This window comes from Gobio gobio (assembly GCF_949357685.1).
Source record: "Gobio gobio genome assembly, chromosome: 4".
Taxonomy (NCBI): Eukaryota; Metazoa; Chordata; class Actinopteri; order Cypriniformes; family Gobionidae; genus Gobio; species Gobio gobio.
The window spans coordinates 67,394,322-67,414,821 of record NC_137100.1 but is presented as its reverse complement, the minus strand read 5'-3'; the positions used below and the strand labels follow the sequence as shown (position 1 = coordinate 67,414,821).

Genomic DNA, 20,500 nt, shown 5'->3' with positions numbered 1-20,500 from the left:
CAGCTCTCAGAGAGGCGGGGCTTAGAGAGACTGAATCTTTGGTGGAAGCGTTTCAGACACTGAGAGAGAAGAGCTGATGGATATTATGAGAGTGTTTTTGACCTTGGATGTGTGAGAACCTGCAGTAGGAGACTCTAAACAACATTAGGAGCATAATAGGGGCACTTTAATATACAGTGTGTGTCGCAGATTAGACACGCCAGGAGAGCAATATTCCACTGATTTGCATGTTCAATGCTGCTTGCACCTCTTCCCTGATCTTTGCATACGTGACGGACAGTTGTGTTTTCCCCAAACACCGTTCTCACACACTTCAGTGATAATGCACTGTTAATTACATTGTACAATCTCGTTCTTGACATCCATGAAGCTTCTTTAGTAGAAAAATGTTCTTCACATTAAGTAAAAAAAACCTGTCCAACTTTTTCCTTCTATGGCATCCCTAAAAAAACCTTTTGGAAACTCTATTTTTAGGTGTCCCTTTGTAATTCATGAGATCGGAAAGGAAACATTGACCAGTCTCTTGCTCCTGTCATTCCCCTTCTCCACCGAGTGCCAGAGCCTAGTTTCAAATCGGTTCTGTGTCTTTCCACACCCAAAGCACCAGCTCTCTTGTGACCGCCATTTTAGAAATAGCAGCTAATAGAGCTAACAGCGGCTCGATTGTAATCTCCGTCTATACAAATGACGGCGAGCTGCACAAATGCGTTGGATTCGCTGTGTTTTGATGTTATTCGCAGCGTTTCCATTACAGATTTGCGCAAAACTTTTGCGATATTTTCTAAAAGTCGATAAAGTCGTGCTTTCCTGTAGCTCAAACAGTAGAGCATGGCGCTAGCAACGCCAAGGTCATGGGTTCGATTCCCAGGGAAAGCAAGAAATGACAAAATGTAAAATGTGTACCTTGAATGCAATGTAAGTCGCTTTGGATAAAAGCGTCTGCCAAATGCATAAATGTAAAATGTAAATGTAAAAAAAATCTTGCGAAATGACGCCGTTTCCATTAACCCTTAAATGCATGACTGTTTAGCCAAACATTCTTACATATCGGGCTCTTTATTCTTCTAACATGGATAGATCTATACCTGTCGCGATTAGACATGTGCCGGTAAACGGTAATACGATATACCGCAATAATGAACATGCACAATATTGTTATCGTGGGCACTTCAAAATACCGTGAATAATTATTTATTACGAATTATTCCGATTTTTAGAATGTATTTTAAGAATACTTTACCCATCAACCGTTTAAAATGAACAACGCGTCAAAGAGGAATGCGCATTGATATAAACAAACCGTTCATGAGCCGAGCACATGGCGGAAAGCGTGAAGACGCACTGAAGTGCACATTCACTTTCAGACAGCAGAGGGCGCTGACGGAACAGCAGAAATACAGCCGTTTCCCCAGTAACCACAATCCGGTCATCGTCATCACATAACCCAATACTTAAAGACTTAAAATCATTTTCAAACTTTTTTTTTTTTTTAAATTACATGCCCTAGATATTGTTTGAATATGTTCTGAGTGTTGTTCAATCACACACTTTACAATAAGGCTCCATTATTTAACATTAGTTCATTCATTAACAAACTGACAATGAAAAATACTTCTAAAGCATGTATTAATCTTAGTTAAATGTGCATTTCAGCATTTAATAACACATTATTAAAATCAAAAGTTGTAACTGTATTATTTAATGGACCTGAGCTTACACTAACAGTTGCTTTTTTAAACTAACATTATCAAAGAAGAATAACTTCTGTAAAAATGTAGCTATTCGCTCTTTGTTAATGTTAATGCATTAACTGGCGAGACATTATTGTAAAGTGTTACCTATTGTTCTTTATAATTCTTTAGCACTTTAATCTGTTTCAAATATTTGTTTACTTTATACATTTTTGTGTATTGCTTTATTGTATTTAAATGTTTGGTTCTTTTGTTATAAGAAAGTTTTTAAACCTGTTATAGTATGACAACACTTTTTTTGCAACTTTTTTTTATAAATATCGTGATAATACCGTATACCGTGATAAAAGCTTCAGCAATTAATCGCAACATGAAAATATATATATATATATATTTATACTGGCACATGCCTAGTCGCGATAATATATAAAACTCCTGATATTTGAGTAACAATTACAGAAGAATAAAATAAAACATTTTTCGTTACCTTCTGGAGTTTGGAAGGGTTCAGTTTTACACCATCACCACTGTCCTCGTCAGAGCTCATTTCCCAGTACATTCTGCATTTCCCTCATATTCGCCATCTCACGCATATTCTCAAAACTCATTGTCAACGTCTTCAAAATAATATTTTTTTCACTGACAGCTTCCTTCACCAGATCCATCATCAAGCGACAGTGACACTATTTGATTGCGTTCAGTGCTGTCTCTGCAGTAAATCACTGAGCCATTTCAAGTTTTGCAGATTATATATATATATCGTCGCTGCCCGATGAAACTCACGTATGTCCAAAACGGTTACTTTTCAGGAAGTGAAAAAAACACCGTATTTCAAAAGCATGTAGCGTTGTCATACTTGGTATGGACATATGGACAATGGACATATATGCATATTTTACAGTAACGGTGGTAGATACGCGTTCTTCCGATCATTAATTAGAATGGCCAAGTCGCGTTTCATATTGACAGAGGAATACGCTCAGTTTATTAAATAGAACTAAACTGTGGAGAGCTTCAATGTCGTACTTTCGTCAGCCAGGTTCACAAATATAAAAATAAATAAAAATATTCGTTGACAATTACTTCGTCTAGACCATTTACCGATAAATAATAGTTGTGAATATATAATAAACTTGAGAACAGTTGTCAAAAACAAACGTTTGCTGTTACTTTACCTCACAGTGTTATTCGGCTATCCAGTGCTTCGATGAAACTTCACGAGACCGGCGAGATGCTTCCACAGGGCGGGAGATACGCGGCGTGATTGACAGCTTTGACACCAAATGGATATACGTGAAAATCAGATGACATGATTTCACAACTTTTCATTGGCCATTTAGATATGTGAAGCATACTGTATACGGAAATGAACCTGGACATTCAATCCGTCGAAAAATCTCAAAATGGACATACGTGGTTTTCATCGGACAGCGACGATATATTATTGTTTCGTTTTCTGTCTGAGGTAAATATGAGTGAAACGTCACTTGTTTATTGTGTATCAGACATTGCCACCTTGTGGAATAAAGGTGAATTGCACTTATTTCGTCATTACAGATTTATTTATTATTGTGCAGATAAAAAAATGCGTACAATCTTGCACACCTCGGGTCGTTAGCGTCCCTATACAATTTTGACAAAATAGCAGTGGAAAATCAGGCATTCAATTATAATTTTATAATTTTTTTCTTGTTATATTGTTTAAAATGGATTGATTGAGGGATATTAAGAAGGTTTATGTCTAACTTTAAAAAATGAATGAGGAGGAGGAGAGTGAATGACGTCTCGGGTCGCTAAAGACCTGAGGTATGCATTTAACTGAAGTTATGCGACTAAAACCATTTTTTTTTCTCTCGTGATAAGTCATTCCAAAAATTATGCTACGTATGTTGTTAAGTTTATATATATCCCAGCCAACGCACGCCATTATTATTAATGGAAGAAGACGTGTGTGTTATCCGAGCACTGATGGCAAGGAAAGCACCTTATACTTGAGCGGCACATATGAGGTGTGTGTGTGTTTTTATCTGCTTCAAGCTCTTGATAAATTGTGGCTTTTTCTATTGTTTTTTATGAGTTTAATAAAGAACTCTGTCTCGTCTTCTGCCCAAACACACCATCAACTGTAAAGAATGATCAACTTTTACATACGCCAGGTGTGACGCATTGCTGCCACATATAGAGACGAGCGAAATGTTTGAATGTGATGGTGGTAACTTTTACCACTTCGTTATTTTGGCTTGGAATTTTGTTTGTTGGAAATATAAACTGAATTTAGAAATGCTTTTGAAATGAAAATCTTTGCGTTTAATAAACAAAATATATTTCTGAAATGAAGACGGCGATTGGAGTGGAGTGCAGAATAATCTGTTCCCTCAGTCCACTGCTTTTGTTGTTATTGTGAGTGTACACATATAAAAGTAGACAGTTTACTGTTTATTATTATATCTTGATCTTATCTGTATGGCTAAAAATGACGGAGTATTGTGAGTTGTTTCCACTGTCATAAAGGAAAAAACCCATCAGAACGCGCCGACGCCTTCGTCGGACAGAGGGTTAAAGAAAACGCAGCCTATTTAGTTTCATAGGCTATGTTTAAATATTATATTTTTTTGATTTCATATGTCATAAGTGAGCAGCATGAGTAAGGCTATAATCAGATGCGTATATGTCTGGGGACATGGATCTTGAGCACTTCATTGAATTTTGTTTTCTAGAAAGTCTTTAAAAATCATTTTGTTTTGTATAAATTGTATTTTAATTTTGATCAATGTTTAATCAACTATTTGGCTGTATATTTAATAAATAAGAAGCAAACCAAGATCGTCGGGAATGGATTGACGTGAGTAATTGGGCTGTTTCCGCGTCCTTTGAGTAAAGGCTGAAACTACAGCGTCTTTCTGTTTTAATACATTTCTTGAATATATGTCTTAATTACAGTCGGCCTATAGATAGTTATGATATGAGTGGCTGTACCGGGGTCTGTCATTACTAAGTTAAAGTTACGCCACTGTCCTTATAGGAGAACAGATCTCGTTATTACGACATACTTGAGTGGAAATAAAATGTAGGCCCTGTGTGAGAGCAATGCGTGCCCGTACGTCAGCTGACCTGTCAATGCGAAAAAACTGTTTCCATTGCAGTTTTGTGAAAATTTCCTTTTTTCAATTCCCTGAAAAACCACCTCATGCGAGCGTAAAAACTTTTTTGCGATATATGGGAGTTTTTGCAAAATTGGCGCGTTTCCATTAGCCGTATTTTCAATTCGCAATTTCAATTTGCGCAATTTGAAGAGAAATGGAAACGCGGCAATGACGCGCTGAGCCGCGTTCCGAACGTTGTTTAAGCGGCATACCGGTATTGCGGTATCATCAAAATTCATATCATAACAAATATAAATACCGGTATTCGGTATGAACCGGTACACCGTCCAGCACAAATTCATACATTTCCTCCGCTCAGATTCAGTGTCAGTGAGTGTGTGTGTGTGTGTGTGTGATCATGTCAGAGCACTCAGCTAATTGCTAATTGCTCCACTTTAATCCTAGTTGTTCCAAATCTGGTTATGTGTAATTCTGGATTAACCAGTGAGTAATCCTGGAGCCCATTAGAAAGAGCAGCTGACCTGACCCCTCAGCATCTGCTCTGGGGATGAGGCGGCACACACTCCCGCAGGATCCACACACTCGACGGATGTCTCACACACACTCGACGGATGTCTCACACACACTCGAGCTGCTGAGATCAAACGTGTGCATGTCGGGGAGACCATGGCCTTTCTGTGACACACACTTCCTGCTGAGCCTCTGGATGTGTGCCACACACCCCATAGAAACACTTCACACTTTACACACACGCAGGTGCGGATAAAGCAATATAATGAGCACGAGACAGACTAAACTACATAAACAAGTTCATTTCAAAGTACTTAGATTTACATGATTTGGTTTTTAAACAAATTTTTGTGACTTGATCTTATTCAGCGTATCCCCCAGAGTTAGAGAAGTCCATACACACCATTCTCATCTCCGTGCCATAACTCTGTCTGACACACACACCGCTAGCCTAGCTTAGCACAAAGACTGGAGGTAAATGGCTCCAGCTAGCCTAGCTTAGCACAAAGACGGGAGGTAAACGGCTCCATCTAGCCTAGCTTAGCACAAAGACTGGAAGTACATGGCTCCAGCTAGCCTAGCTTAGCACAAAGTTTTTGTTTCTGTGAGTTTCTGTTGATTCCACTAGGTGTCAGTAAACAGGGGAAAAAAGAATCTTCTTGAATCTGTGCAAAATATCTAATAACTCCTACTCATCTTCATTGATTTAAACCAGCGCTGGGAAATCGAAAAGGCTCCGCCTCCTCATCTTTCTAAAGGGAGATCTCAGGCTCTGATTGGTCTAGAAGCATGACGTGTCTATAGAGAGCTGAGATACTCAGCTTTTTTGACGTATGATGCAATACGTGATTACGCAAAGAAATCGCGGCTAACAGAGACGATCAAAACTAAGGATAATATGAGTATTGGTCGGCATCACATGTTTTGATCTGGACATCGGTGACATATCACAGTGTGGTTTATGTGAAAATATTCTCATTTTGAAGTAAACAACCTAAGGAACGAGCTGATGTAGTAGCTACACAAGGAGGAAGTGATCCGAACAGGAATATGACTCATGTGTTTGCTTGTTCAAAGGAGTCATTTCCATCTTCGTGATTCTTTTGATAATAACGTTACCGTAAAGTGTTGGATCAGTGAAATATTCCTGAGGGTGAGAGCTTTCATTTGAAATATGACTTGTCTATTTTTGGTTTTGTGATTTTTTATTTTGTTTATTTTGTTGAGTTTTTGTGATATAAATATGAAATGTAATATTTTTCATATGATTTTCTCAAGGGGGGGGGGGGTCAAATTCAGATCTTATTATCTTTTTCTATGTAACATAAATTCATTATAAAGAAAGCTGAGGTTGTAATCTTTCAAACGATACCATATATGTCTATTTTTGTGCTGCACAACTTATAGATTTTTTTAAATGATTATGATGATGCAATATTGGACCCCTGGTTGTTTCGTTGGGGGGTTTGCAGAGATTAAAGAATCAGTGTTTTTGAACAAATCTATTGAGTGAATGATTCAGTGACTCGTTGCATGGTTTGCTGGGGAGAACCAGTGTTAAATCCTCACTAATGCACAGTCTAACTGGAACAAAGTCATGCCACAAAGGTTGGTCATTTCCTCTTTATCGTCAGTTATGTGTGTGACATCTTTCTGGGTTTCCTAACAGAATAAAGGGAAGGTCAAAGAGAAAACATAACCAATTTAAGCTTCTCATTAGTCTGTAAAATGATATGATATTGTCTGTGGTGGAGGTTTGAGCTCTTTGGGTCAGCAGGAGCAGGATTATCTGGCTGTGTCCTGTGGTGTCCTTCAGGAGAATTAGGGCGCGGTCGTCCCGCCGGTCAGTTCTGCAGTCTCTGCGTGTTCACGCTGGATGTGTTTCTTCAATCCTAATGGATATGTGGAGTTGAGAAGGGGCCGTTTTATCCTTGAAATTGGGAGTTTCAGAGACGCTTGTTGGTGCTTTGGGAGAGTCTAGCGTTCATGTTCTTCAGTGGATCCAACAGAAGAAGTCTGAGATCTCTCTGCTTGGTTATTAACCTTGAAAGACGATGCTCTGGTCACAGCAAAATATTGAAATGCGGGAAATGTGGTCAGTCCAGCTTTAGTCTATAAAGCCTCCATCATTGTGACTTGTAGCTGTTGTGGCTGACTGTGGATCATGTCGACTGAAGCGTTTCCTCTGAGCCGGGCTCAGATAGCCATGTGTCGCCTGGTTCATCTCGGCCCCAGACCGCAGGCCACACTGCGACCTCTGAACCTGGAGCTCGGCCGCTATGTTGAGAAGACACGCACCAAACCAAAGTGCAGGTACAGGTGGACGCTTCCCCAGCTAACTTTAGTTAGGATCAAATGGTAATAGAACTTAATGAATCAGTGTTTTGAGCAAATCTGTTGATTTAAAGAGTCCATAACACACACGGTTTCTACCAGTCTGGTGTTAATCTTGATCAGTGTTGGGGAAAGTTGCTTTGAAAAGTAATGCATTACAATATTGCGTTACTCCCTTAAAAAGTAACTAATTGAGTTACTTAGTTACTTTTTAAGAAAAGTAATGCGTTAAAATATTGCGTTACTCCCTTAAAAAGTAACTAATTGAGTTACTTAGTTACTTTTTAAGAAAAGTAATGCGTTACAATATTGCGTTACTCCCTTAAAAAGTAACTAATTAAGTTACTTAGTTACTTTTTAAGAAAAGTAATGCGTTACAATAATGCGTTACTCCCTTAAAAAGTAACTAATTGAGTTACTTAGTTACTTTTTAAGAAAAGTAATGCGTTACAATATTGCGTTACTCCCTAAAAAAGTAACTAATTGAGTTACTTAGTTACTTTTTAAGAAAAGTAATGCGTTACAATATTGCGTTACTCCCTTGAAAAAGTAACTAATTGAGTTACTTAGTTACTTTTTAAGAAAAGTAATGCATTACAATATTGCGTTACTCCCTTAAAAAGTAACTAATTGAGTTACTTAGTTACTTTTTAAGAAAAGTAATGCGTTACAATATTGCGTTACTCCCTTGAAAAAGTAACTAATTGAGTTACTTAGTTACTTTTTAAGAAAAGTAATGCGTTACAATATTGCGTTACTCCCTTGAAAAAGTAACTAATTGAGTTACTTAGTTACTTTTTAAGAAAAGTAATGCGTTACAATATTGCGTTACTCCCTTAAAAAAGTAACTAATTGAGTTACTTATTTACTTTTTAAGAAAAGTAATGTGTTACAATATTGCGTTACTCCCTTAAAAAGTAACTAATTGAGTTACTTAGTTACTTTTTTAGAAAAGTAATGCGTTACAATATTGCGTTACTCCTTTAAAAAGTAACTAATTGAGTTACTTAGTTACTTTTTAAGAAAAGTAATGCATTACAATATTGCGTTACTCCCTTAAAAAGCAACTAATTGAGTTACTTTTTAAGAAAAGTAATGTTTACAATATTGCGTTACTCCCTTAAAAAGTAACTAATTGAGTTACTTAGTTACTTTTTAAGAAAAGTAATGCGTTACAATATTGCGTTACTCCCTTAAAAAGTAACTAATTGAGTTACTTAGTTACTTTTTAAGAAAAGTAATGTTTATAATATTGCGTTACTCCCTTAAAAAGTAACTAATTGAGTTACTTAGTTACTTTTTAAGAAAAGTAATGCGTTACAATATTGCTTTACTCCCTTAAAAAGCAACTAATTGAGTTACTTTTTAAGAAAAGTAATGTTTACAATATTGCGTTACTCCCTTAAAAAGTAACTAATTGAGTTACTTAGTTACTTTTTAAGAAAAGTAATGCGTTACAATATTGCGTTACTACCCTTAAAAAGTAACTAATTGAGTTACTTAGTTACTTTTTAAGAAAAGTAATGTTTATAATATTGCGTTACTCCCTTAAAAAGTAACTAATTGAGTTACTTAGTTACTTTTTAAGAAAAGTAATGCGTTACAATATTGCGTTACTCCCTTAAAAAGTAACTAATTGAGTTACTTAGTTACTTTTTAAGAAAAGTAATGCGTTACAATATTGCGTTACGCTCTTAAAAAGTAACTAATTGAGTTACATAATTACTTTTTAAGAAAAATAATGCGTTACAATATTGCATTACTCCCTTAAATAGTAACTAATTGAGTTACTTCGTTACTTTTTAAGAAAAGTAATGCATTACATTACTTTTGCGTTAGTTTTTCTCACCTGGACTGGGCTTGTTTTTTGGGGGGTTTTTTAATGGCAAAAAAAGTTATATTTTTGTGCAAATGTAAATACCTCTTCATACAAAAATTTAAATAATAAGCCATTCTCATTCAAGAGTTTTATTTGTCACATACACAGTTATATACACAATATACAACTGGCAGTGAAATGTAAACAGGTCCGCTCCATGGACAGTGCAAATAACAGTTACAAGAAATTAAAATAGAAATAGAATAAAATTAGAATAAAAAGTATTAACATAAGTAGAATTATAAATAAATCAAGTAAAAGATAAAAATAGGAAATAAGATAAAAATTAAAATATAAAAATTAAAATATAAAAAAATAAAAAAATATAAAAAAAATAAGTGGATATGATAAGTGAGATAAACTGTAGACTTAGAAATAAGTGGTTAACATAAATATATATATATGTATATATAAAGAAGTATAATGTGCAAGGTTTATTATTATTATTTCATTATCATTCTGGATAATGGAAGAATAGGACGCAGGAGAAAAAAGTTTTACCAAATCTAGTAATTTTTGCTCATGGTTTAACTGAATCATCGAAGGTTAGGAACAAGACATTGGTCAATAAAGGTAGATTAAATGCATAAAAATATTTGTTTTATTTAACATTTATATATTTGAGGTTTGCATAGTACTCTGATTTTGCATTTGACTGATTTTATTCATTCTGAGGAGTACAGAATCTCTATTGTGCAAGTGAGATAAATAAATGCTCACATTTAGTCTAGAACTACAATAACACATTTACTCACAACGCCTCTGCACTTACTCTCGATTTTTTTCAACATGAGGACAGGAGAGCTGTCAGTCAAATAAATGTCAAAAAGTAAATCAGATATTATGTTGTAAATTTGAAAAGTAATGCGTTACTTTACTAGTTACTTGATCTGATTACTTGTAATGCGTTGTAACACACACGGTTTAACACTTTCCACACATGCCAGGATGACCAAACTCACTTGTTGCCATAGCAACATTATTTGGAGAAAATTGCGCCAAAATTAAAAAAATCTTTGGAAGATATCACTGAACATTTATTTAACCATAGCAAAAGTACAATTCTTACTTAAGTTTATTCTTCATCTCTGTTTTTTTTTGTGTGTTTATTTAAAATGAGACAAATCTGATATTATTGTAATCTTAAATCTGTTATTTAACCCTCTGGGGTTCTTCATTTATGGGTCACACTCAGGACCTTCGGGTCAAAATGACCCGAAAAAAAGATTTGAGTAAAATCAATGAAATATATTTTTGTTTAATAATATTTTTTCTTTAGTTTTTTGGTGTTTTGAGATAATTTTATGATTTATAATTAATATTTATGCAATAATTATGACCCATTTTTTCCCATTGAATATAATAAAAACATTTATTAAAATTTTTCTTAAAGCTGTATTTCATTTTATAGTCAAGCCTAGGCCTCATGAAAGCAATTTTTTAATGAGCTCGGTGGACACATTGAGCATTTTTATCACGCAATAGCACATTTTTACCACTATAGTGGATCTTGCGTTTTTATAAAAAAAAATTTAAAATCGTAGCTTCATCGGAAAGGTCCGAAACTTGGTGACTTTATTGGTACTTGGTATATGAACACCCCAAAACAATTGGGGACAGGATTTGAAAAGTCTAAGTGGTCATAAAAAAAAAGTCACACTCAGGACCTTCGGGTCAAAAATGACCCCCATAGGAAATAAATGGGAAATTAGCAAAAATATGAAAATGCAGAGTTTTTTTGTGCATACAATCTAAATATCAGCCAGGATGCAGAAAACAAGGACTCAACAGTGAAGATCTCTAAAACATCAAGAGTGCAAAACAGACAAAAAAACTCTCTCACACACACACTTATACACACAAAAACACACGCACACATTAATTAACGCGTGTCATTCCAAAAGCTAATTGTGTTTTTTGTGTGTGTGTATGTGAGTTTTTTTGTGTTTTAACACACGGTTTTTGCCAGTCTCGTGTTAATCTTGAGTATCTCTAGAGTAGGGCACTACTCACTTTTTAACCTTTAGTCGGGTTTAAAAGACACGTTGAAAACAGTTGTGTTGTTTAAATGCTATAGAAATAAAGTTGACTTGACTTGGCTCATATTTCGGGTCAAGAGATGTGAAGGATTAATGGCACATTCTTGATTTGTCAAGTCATGTGCTGTTCATTTACCGAGATCAGATGCGGCAGACCAGGATTCTTCTCATGCCAGACAAGGCAAGAAAATGTAAAAATCTCCCTGGCTTCAGAGGAAAGAATCGTCCCCCAGTTTAAAACAAAGCAGAGGTGGATGTGGGTCCATCTAGAGCTCGGGCCAACATTCTTTCCTGACCGCAGGACTGGATAAATCTCTCTCGGTCTACAGCAGCCGAGCCAAAAGCACGAGTGTTTCAGACATTCATGCAGAAGCAGCCAAACGAGGGAGCTGTTGTCAAAACACGGCCAGATATAATGGCCTTCAGACCACTGGAGATGGAAATATGTGTGCCTGTAATGAGAACGCAAGACTGACCGACACCAAGCTGAATATCATCGACATGCCGGAACCCTGGAGAACACAGAACCAATCAAACAAAGAGGAAAACCAACAGCTTTCGTCTCATTGTTATGAAACCACCAGATATAAATGCATAGTTACACAATTTCAGCAGTTTTACCACAGATAGACAAGACGCCACGGACAAAAGTTATTAATTGTGTTTGGTTTTGCAACCCGACCTCATCCGGTGACAACCATAACAATAATAACTGTAATGGAGTTTGTTCGTGTGAGAAGAAGGAGGCGGGAACTTATTATCAAATAATAAACACAAAATGAAAGCCCCTCACGGACGACTGCCGCGCACATACATAAACAAAACACAACTTAAAGGATTAGTTCACTTTTAAATAAACTTTTGCTGATCATTTCCTCACCCCCATGTCATCCAAGATGTCTTTCTTTCTAAAGTCGAAAAGAAATGAAGTTTTTGATGAAAACATTCCAGGATTTTCTCCATATAATGGACTTCAAAGGGCTCCAATGGACAGTTTCAGTGCAGCTTTAAACAATACCAGACGATGAATAATATAATAATAATAATAATAATATTAATAGACTTTATTTGATATAGCGCCTTTAAAATGCATCTCAAAGCGCTTCACAAAACATAAACATGCAAAAAATATAATAAAATACAAAAATACAAGCATTATGAAATGTAGGATTAAATAACAATAATACAATAAGGGAATAAGGGTCTTATCTAGACAAACCATCAGTTTCTGTGAGAAACCCAGCAGTATTTATGATATTATTTTACCTCTTATCAGACAAACGTGATCATCTCTGAGCTCCGGCATAACTTCCGCTTAGTGAGGTCAAATTACGAGCCAGGTCATAGATATATCGATCGTAGATGCCTCATTAGCGCTTGCACGGATCAGTAGAATGAGGCATCTACGATCGATACATCTATGACCACGCTCGTATTTTGACCTCACTAAGCGGAAGTTATGTCTGAGCTCAGAGATGATCACGTTCATCTGATAAAAAGTATAAAGAAATACAGTCTGTGCTTAGTTCACTGAGTTCAGTAAAAACAACCCAACCGCTGAGTTAAAACAACCCAATCGCTGAGTTAAAACAACCCAATCGCTGGGTTAAAACAACCCAATCGCTGAGTTAAAACAACCCAATCGCTGAGTTAAAACAACCCAATCGCTGAGTTAAAACAACCCAATCGCTGAGTTAAACCAACCCAATCGCTGAGTTAAAACAACCCAATCGCTGTGTTAAAACAACCCAATCGCTGAGTTAAAACAACCCAATCGCTGAGTTAAAACAACCCAATCGCTGAGTTAAAACAACCCAATCGCTGAGTTAAAACAACCCAATCGCTGAGTTAAAACAACCCAATCGCTGAGTTAAAACAACCCAATCGCTGAGTTAAAACAACCCAATCGCTGAGTTAAAACAACCCAATCGCTGAGTTAAAACAACCCAATCGCTGAGTTAAAACAACCCAATCGCTGAGTTAAAACAACCCAATCGCTGAGTTAAAACAACCCAATCGCTGAGTTAAAACAACCCAATCGCTGAGTTAAAACAACCCAATCGCTGAGTTAAACCAACCCAATCGCTGAGTTAAAACAACCCAATCGCTGAGTTAAAACAACCCAATCGCTGTGTTAAAACAACCCAATCGCTGAGTTAAACCAACCCAATCGCTGTGTTAAAACAACCCAATCGCTGAGTTAAAACAACCCAATCGCTGTGTTAAAACAACCCAATCGCTGAGTTAAAACAACCCAATCGCTGAGTTAAAACAACCCAATCGCTGAGTTAAACCAACCCAATCGCTGAGTTAAAACAACCCAATCGCTGAGTTAAAACAACCCAATCGCTGAGTTAAAACAACCCAATCGCTGGTTTAAAACAACCCAATTGCTGGGTTAGTCCATTTTCAACCCAACTTGGGTTATTTCTAACACAGCATTTTTTAGAGTGTATGCTTTTAGTGCAAAGGGTTCATGAACTTTAGTCCTGGAATGCCATTTCTTGGGATTTCTTGCAGTGGGGGGGGGGGGGGGGGGGGGTTCCATAGGTATTATTGAGGAATATCTCAAACAATTCCCCCAGTTTCAGCCAAAATGCTGACATTTCTTTCCCTACTCACTCTGATGATCCGCATTGCTTGTGTTGTCCAGAATGGAAGCCTCTTGTCTGGAGCTGGCTCTGGAGGGGGAGAGACTGTGTAAAGCCGGAGACTTTAAAGGCGGGACTGCGTTCTTCGAAGCTGCTGTTCAGGTGGGGACGGAGGATCTGAAGACGCTCAGCGCCATCTACAGCCAGCTGGGAAACGGATACTTCTACCTGAAGGAGTTCGGGAAAGCCCTGGAGTACCATCGGCACGACCTCACGCTGGCTCGGTGAGCGCGGCGTCTCCACACACTCACGGCCGCCGCATCAACCTTTCAACATTTCATGCAAAGTTGATTTTCCTCCAGGACGATCGGGGACCGGGTCGGAGAAGGGAAGGCCAGTGGGAATCTGGGCAACACTCTGAAGGTTCTGGGCCGCTATGATGAAGCCGCGGTGTGCTGTCAGAGACACCTGGACATCTCCCAGGAACAAGGAGACAAGGTGAGGAAATGTTCATCGGGTCATAAACAAAGCCTGAGTTCTATACTGGAGTTGCTCATTTTGAGACACTTCAGTAGTAATTTTATACTCACGTCTGTTGTCTTTGGTTTAAAGCGTACGGAGCCCCTAAAGGGACGTGTTGGTGGAAAACATTATTTTTCAAAACTTTGCACAAATAATGTCCCGCTGGCAGTGTTTCAAACCGCTCAGTACGTTAACAATGGAGCAGTTCATAGAGTTAATTTTGGCTTTAGTATAAAGAAGAACAGTCTGTGCTTAGTTCAATGAGTTCAGTAAAGTTGGAAATATATTCACAGATTCAAACTCGTGAGCTCAACGTTGTTAAAACACAAACGACACCTCTTTAACGTAGACATCTCCTCAAAACAAGCCTTATAATGGGAATCGATCTCTATGAACAGGCAGTCTGAAGGGGTTAAAACAACCCAATCTCTGGCTTAAAACAACCCAATCTCTGGCTTAAAACAACCCAATCTCTGGCTTAAAACAAGCAAATCACTGGGCTAAAACAACCCAATCGCTGTGTTAAAACAACCCAATACCTGAGTTAAAACAACCCAATACCTGGGCTAAAACAACCCAATCGCTGGGTTAAAACAATCCAATCGCTGAGTTAAAACAACCCAATCGCTGAGTTAAAACAACCCAATCGCTGAGTTAAAACAACCCAATCGCTGAGTTAAAACAACCCAACCGCTGAGTTAAAACAACCCAATCGCTGGGTTAAAACAACCCAATCGCTGGGTTAAAACAACCCAATCGCTGGGTTAAAACAACCCAATCGCTGAGTTAAAACAACCCAATAGCTGGGTTAAAACAACCCAATCGCTGAGTTAAAACAACCCAATAGCTGAGTTAAAACAACCCAATAGCTGAGTTAAAACAACCCAATCGCTGAGTTAAAACAACCCAACCGCTGGGTTAAAACAACCCAATCGCTGAGTTAAAACAACCCAATAGCTGGGTTAAAACAACCCAATCGCTGAGTTAAAACAACCCAATAGCTGAGTTAAAACAACCCAATAGCTGGGTTAAAACAAACCAATCGCTGGGTTAAAACAAACCAATCGCTGAGTTAAAACAACCCAATCGCTGAGTTAAAACAACCCAATCGCTGAGTTAAAACAAACCAATCGCTGAGTTAAAACAACCCAATCGCTGAGTTAAAACAACCCAATCGCTGAGTTAAAACAACCCAATCGCTGAGTTAAAGCAACCCAATCGCTGAGTTAAAATAACCCAATCGCTGAGTTAAAACAACCCAATCGCAGGCTTAAATCAAAGCAATCACTGAGTTAAAACAACCCAATACCTGAGTTAAAACAACCCAATACCTGGGCTAAAACAACCCAATCGCTGAGTTAAAACAACCCAATCGCTGGGTTAAAACAACCCAATCGCTGGGTTAAAACAACCCAATCGCTGGCTTAAAACAAACCAATCGCTGAGTTAAAACAACCCAATCGCTGAGTTAAAACAACCCAATCGCTGAGTTAAAACAACCCAATCGCTGAGTTAAAGCAACCCAATCGCTGAGTTAAAATAACCCAATCGCTGAGTTAAAACAACCCAATCGCAGGCTTAAATCAAAGCAATCACTGAGTTAAAACAACCCAATACCTGAGTTAAAACAACCCAATACCTGGGCTAAAACAACCCAATCGCTGAGTTAAAACAACCCAATCGCTGGGTTAAAACAACCCAATCGCTGGGTTAAAACAACCCAATCGCTGGCTTAAAACAAACCAATCGCTGAGTTAAAACAACCCAATCGCTGAGTTAAAACAACCCAATCGCTGAGTTAAAGCAACCCAATCGCTGAGTTAAAATAACCCAATCGCTGAGTTAAAACAACCCAATCGCAGGCTTAAATCAAAGCAATCACTGAGTTAAAACAACCCAATCGCTGAGTTAAAACAACCCAATACCTGAGTTAAAACAACCCAATACCTGGGCTAAAACAACCCAATCGCTGAGTTAAAACAACCCAATCGCTGGGTTAAAACAACCCAATCGCTGAGTTAAAACAACCCAATCGCTGAGTTAAAACAACCCAATCGCTGAGTTAAAGCAACCCAATCGCTGAGTTAAAATAACCCAATCGCTGAGTTAAAACAACCCAATCGCAGGCTTAAATCAAAGCAATCACTGAGTTAAAACAACCCAATCGCTGAGTTAAAACAACCCAATACCTGAGTTAAAACAACCCAATACCTGGGCTAAAACAACCCAATCGCTGAGTTAAAACAACCCAATCGCTGGGTTAAAACAACCCAATCGCTGGGTTAAAACAACCCAATCGCTGAGTTAAAACAACCCAATCGCTGAGTTAAAACAACCCAATCGCTGAGTTAAAGCAACCCAATCGCTGAGTTAAAACAACCCAATCGCTGAGTTAAAACAACCCAATCGCAGGCTTAAATCAAAGCAATCACTGAGTTAAAACAACCCAATCGCTGAGTTAAAACAACCCAATCGCTGAGTTAAAACAACCCAATCGCTGAGTTAAAGCAACCCAATCGCTGAGTTAAAACAACCCAATCGCTGAGTTAAAACAACCCAATCGCTGAGTTAAAACAACCCAATCGCTGAGTTAAAACAACCCAATCGCTGAGTTAAAACAACCCAATCGCTGAGTTAAAACAACCCAATCGCTGAGTTAAAACAACCCAATCGCTGAGTTAAAACAACCCAATACCTGAGTTAAAACAACCCAATACCTGAGTTAAAACAACCAAATCGCTGAGTTAAAACAACCCAATCGCTGAGTTAAAACAACCCAATCGCTGAGTTAAAACAACCCAATCGCTGAGTTAAAACAACCCAATCGCTGAGTTAAAACAACCCAATCGCTGAGTTAAAACAACCCAATCGCTGAGTTAAAACAACCCAATCGCTGAGTTAAAACAACCCAATCGCAGGCTTAAATCAAAGCAATCACTGAGTTAAAACAACCCAATCGCTGAGTTAAAACAACCCAATACCTGAGTTAAAACAACCCAATACCTGGGCTAAAACAACCCAATCGCTGAGTTAAAACAACCCAATCGCTGGGTTAAAACAACCCAATCGCTGAGTTAAAACAACCCAATCGCTGAGTTAAAACAACCCAATCGCTGAGTTAAAACAACCCAATCGCTGAGTTAAAATAACCCAATCGCTGAGTTAAAACAACCCAATCGCTGGCTTAAAACAACCCAATCGCTGAGTTAAAATAACCAAATCGCTGAGTTAAAACAACCCAATCGCTGAGTTAAAACAACCCAATCGCTGAGTTAAAACAACCCAATCGCTGGCTTAAAACAACCCAATCGCTGAGTTAAAACAACCCAATCGCTGAGTTAAAACAACCCAATCGCTGAGTTAAAACAACCCAACCCTGAATTTGTCCATTTTCAACCCAACTTGGGTTGTTTTTAACATTTAGCATTTTTTAGAATGTATATAGAACCTTATAGAGGTTTCCATCACTTTATGGAGTTAGTTTCAATGAATTAATACATTTTTTATTGTGATTTAAATTTTGTGAATTAAACAGCTAGACTTACTTTATCACTAGGAAAAAATGAAAGTATAATGCGATCATTAAAGACATTTCTCCTTATATAGAACCTTTAAGAACCCTCGAGCTCTATATAGAACCAGAGTCAGTGTGTGATCAGAAGGGCTGAGTCTGGACTGTTGAATCAAACACTGTAGCTCAAAGCTTGACCTGTACTAAGCCTGACCTGTACTAAGCCTGACCTGTACTAAGCTTGACCTGTACTAAGCCTGACCTGTACTAAGCCTGACCTGTACTAAGCCTGACCTGTACTAAGCCTGACCTGTAATAAGCCTGACCTGTACTAAGCCTGACCTGTACTAAGCCTGACCTGTACTAAGCCTGACCTGTACTAAGCTTGACCTGTACTAAGCCTGACCTGTACTAAGCTTGACCTGTACTAAGCCTGACCTGTACTAAGCCTGACCTGTACTAAGCTTGACCTGTACTAAGCCTGACCTGTACTAAGCCTGACCTGTACTAAGCCTGACCTGTACTAAGCTTGACCTGAACTAAGCTTGACCTGTACTAAGCCTGACCTGTACTAAGCTTGACCTGTACTAAGCCTGACCTGTACTAAGCCTGACCTGTACTAAGCCTGACCTGTACTAAGCTTGACCTGTACTAAGCTTGACCTGTACTAAGCTTGACCTGTACTAAGCTTGACCTGTACTAAGCCTGACCTGTACTAAGCCTGACCTGTACAAAGCTTGACCTGTAGCTCAAAGCCTGACCTGTACTAAGCCTGACCTGTATAAAGCCTGACCTGTATAAAGCCTGACCTGTATAAAGCCTGACCTGTATAAAGCCTGACCTGTATAAAGCCTGACCTGTACTAAACCTGACCTGTACAAAGCCTGACCTGTACTAAGCCTGACCTGTACTAAGCCTGACCTGTACTAAGCCTGACCTGTACAAAGCCTGACCTGTATAAAGCCTGACCTGTACTATGCCTGACCTGTACTAAGCCTGACCTGTACTAAGCCTGACCTGTACTAAGCCTGACCTGTACTAAGCTTGACCTGTACTAAGCCTGACCTGTACTAAGCCTGACCTGTACTAAGCCTGACCTGTACTAAGCCTGACCTGTACTAAGCCTGACCTTTACTAAGCCTGACCTGTACTAAGCCTGACCTGTACTAAGCCTGACCTGTACTAAGCTTGACCTGTACTAAGCCTGACCTGTAATAAGCCTGACCTGTACTAAGCCTGACCTGTACTAAGTCTGACCTGTACTAAGCCTGACCTGTACTAAGCCTGACCTGTACTAAGCTTGACCTGTACTAAGCCTGACCTGTACTAAGCCTGACCTGTACTAAGCTTGACCTGTACTAAGCCTGACCTGTACTAAGCCTGACCTGTACTAAGCCTGACCTGTACTAAGCCTGACCTGTACTAAGCCTGACCTGTACTAAGCCTGACCTGTACTAAGCCTGACCTGTACTAAGCTTGACCTGTACTAAGCCTGACCTGTACTAAGCCTGACCTGTACTAAGCCTGACCTGTACTAAGCCTGACCTGTAATAAGCCTTACCTGTACTAAGCCTGACCTGTAATAAGCCTGACCTGTACTAAACCTGACCTGTACTAAGCCTGACCTGTACTAAGCCTGACCTGTACGAAGCCTGACCTGTACGAAGCCTGACCTGTACTAAGCCTGACCTGTACTAAGCCTGACCTGTAATAAGCCTGACCTGTAATAAGCCTGACCTGTACTAAGCCTGACCTGTACTAAGCCTGACCTGTACTAAGCCTGACCTGTACTAAGCCTGACCTGTACTAAGCCTGACCTGTACGAAGCCTGACCTGTACGAAGCCTGACCTGTACTAAGCCTGACCTGTACTAAGCCTGACCTGTAATAAGCCTGACCTGTAATAAGCCTGACCTGTACTAAGCCTGACCTGTACTAAGCCTGACCTGTACTAAGCCTGACCTGTACTAAGCCTGACCTGTACTAAGCTTGACCTGTACTAAGCCTGACCTGTACTAAGCCTGACCTGTACTAAGCCTGACCTGTAGCTGGTGTTGTGGCAGGTCGGGGAGGCCAGGGCTCTGTATAACATCGGGAACGTGTTTCACGCCAAAGGGAAGCAGCAGCTGTGGGGCTGCGCTCAGGACCCCGGAGATCTCCCGCCCGACGTCAGAGACACGCTGCAGCGAGCCACCGCCTTCTACGAGTGAGTGCCTTTTACTGCATAACATTATGACCGCTGAATAACTCTGATGATCTCTGTTAGTGGGTGGGATATATTCGGCAGCAAGTGAACATTTTGTCCTCAGAGTTGATGTGT

The 20,500-nt window shown here is 38.8% G+C and overlaps 1 protein-coding gene across 1 annotated transcript in view; it reads left to right on the top strand.

The window, feature by feature from the left end:
* Positions 1–7,151: 7,151 nt before the first annotated feature.
* The window catches only part of gpsm1b (G protein signaling modulator 1b), a 43,751-nt gene continuing 30,402 nt past the window's right edge, over positions 7,152–20,500 (top strand). The window contains exons 1-4 of the mRNA XM_079816135.1: positions 7,152–7,618; positions 14,211–14,432; positions 14,511–14,646; positions 20,244–20,386. Coding sequence (XP_079672261.1) covers positions 7,470–7,618; positions 14,211–14,432; positions 14,511–14,646; positions 20,244–20,386 — 650 coding nt within the window. The 5' untranslated portion in view covers positions 7,152–7,469. The remainder of the gene's footprint in view (positions 7,619–14,210; positions 14,433–14,510; positions 14,647–20,243; positions 20,387–20,500) is intronic.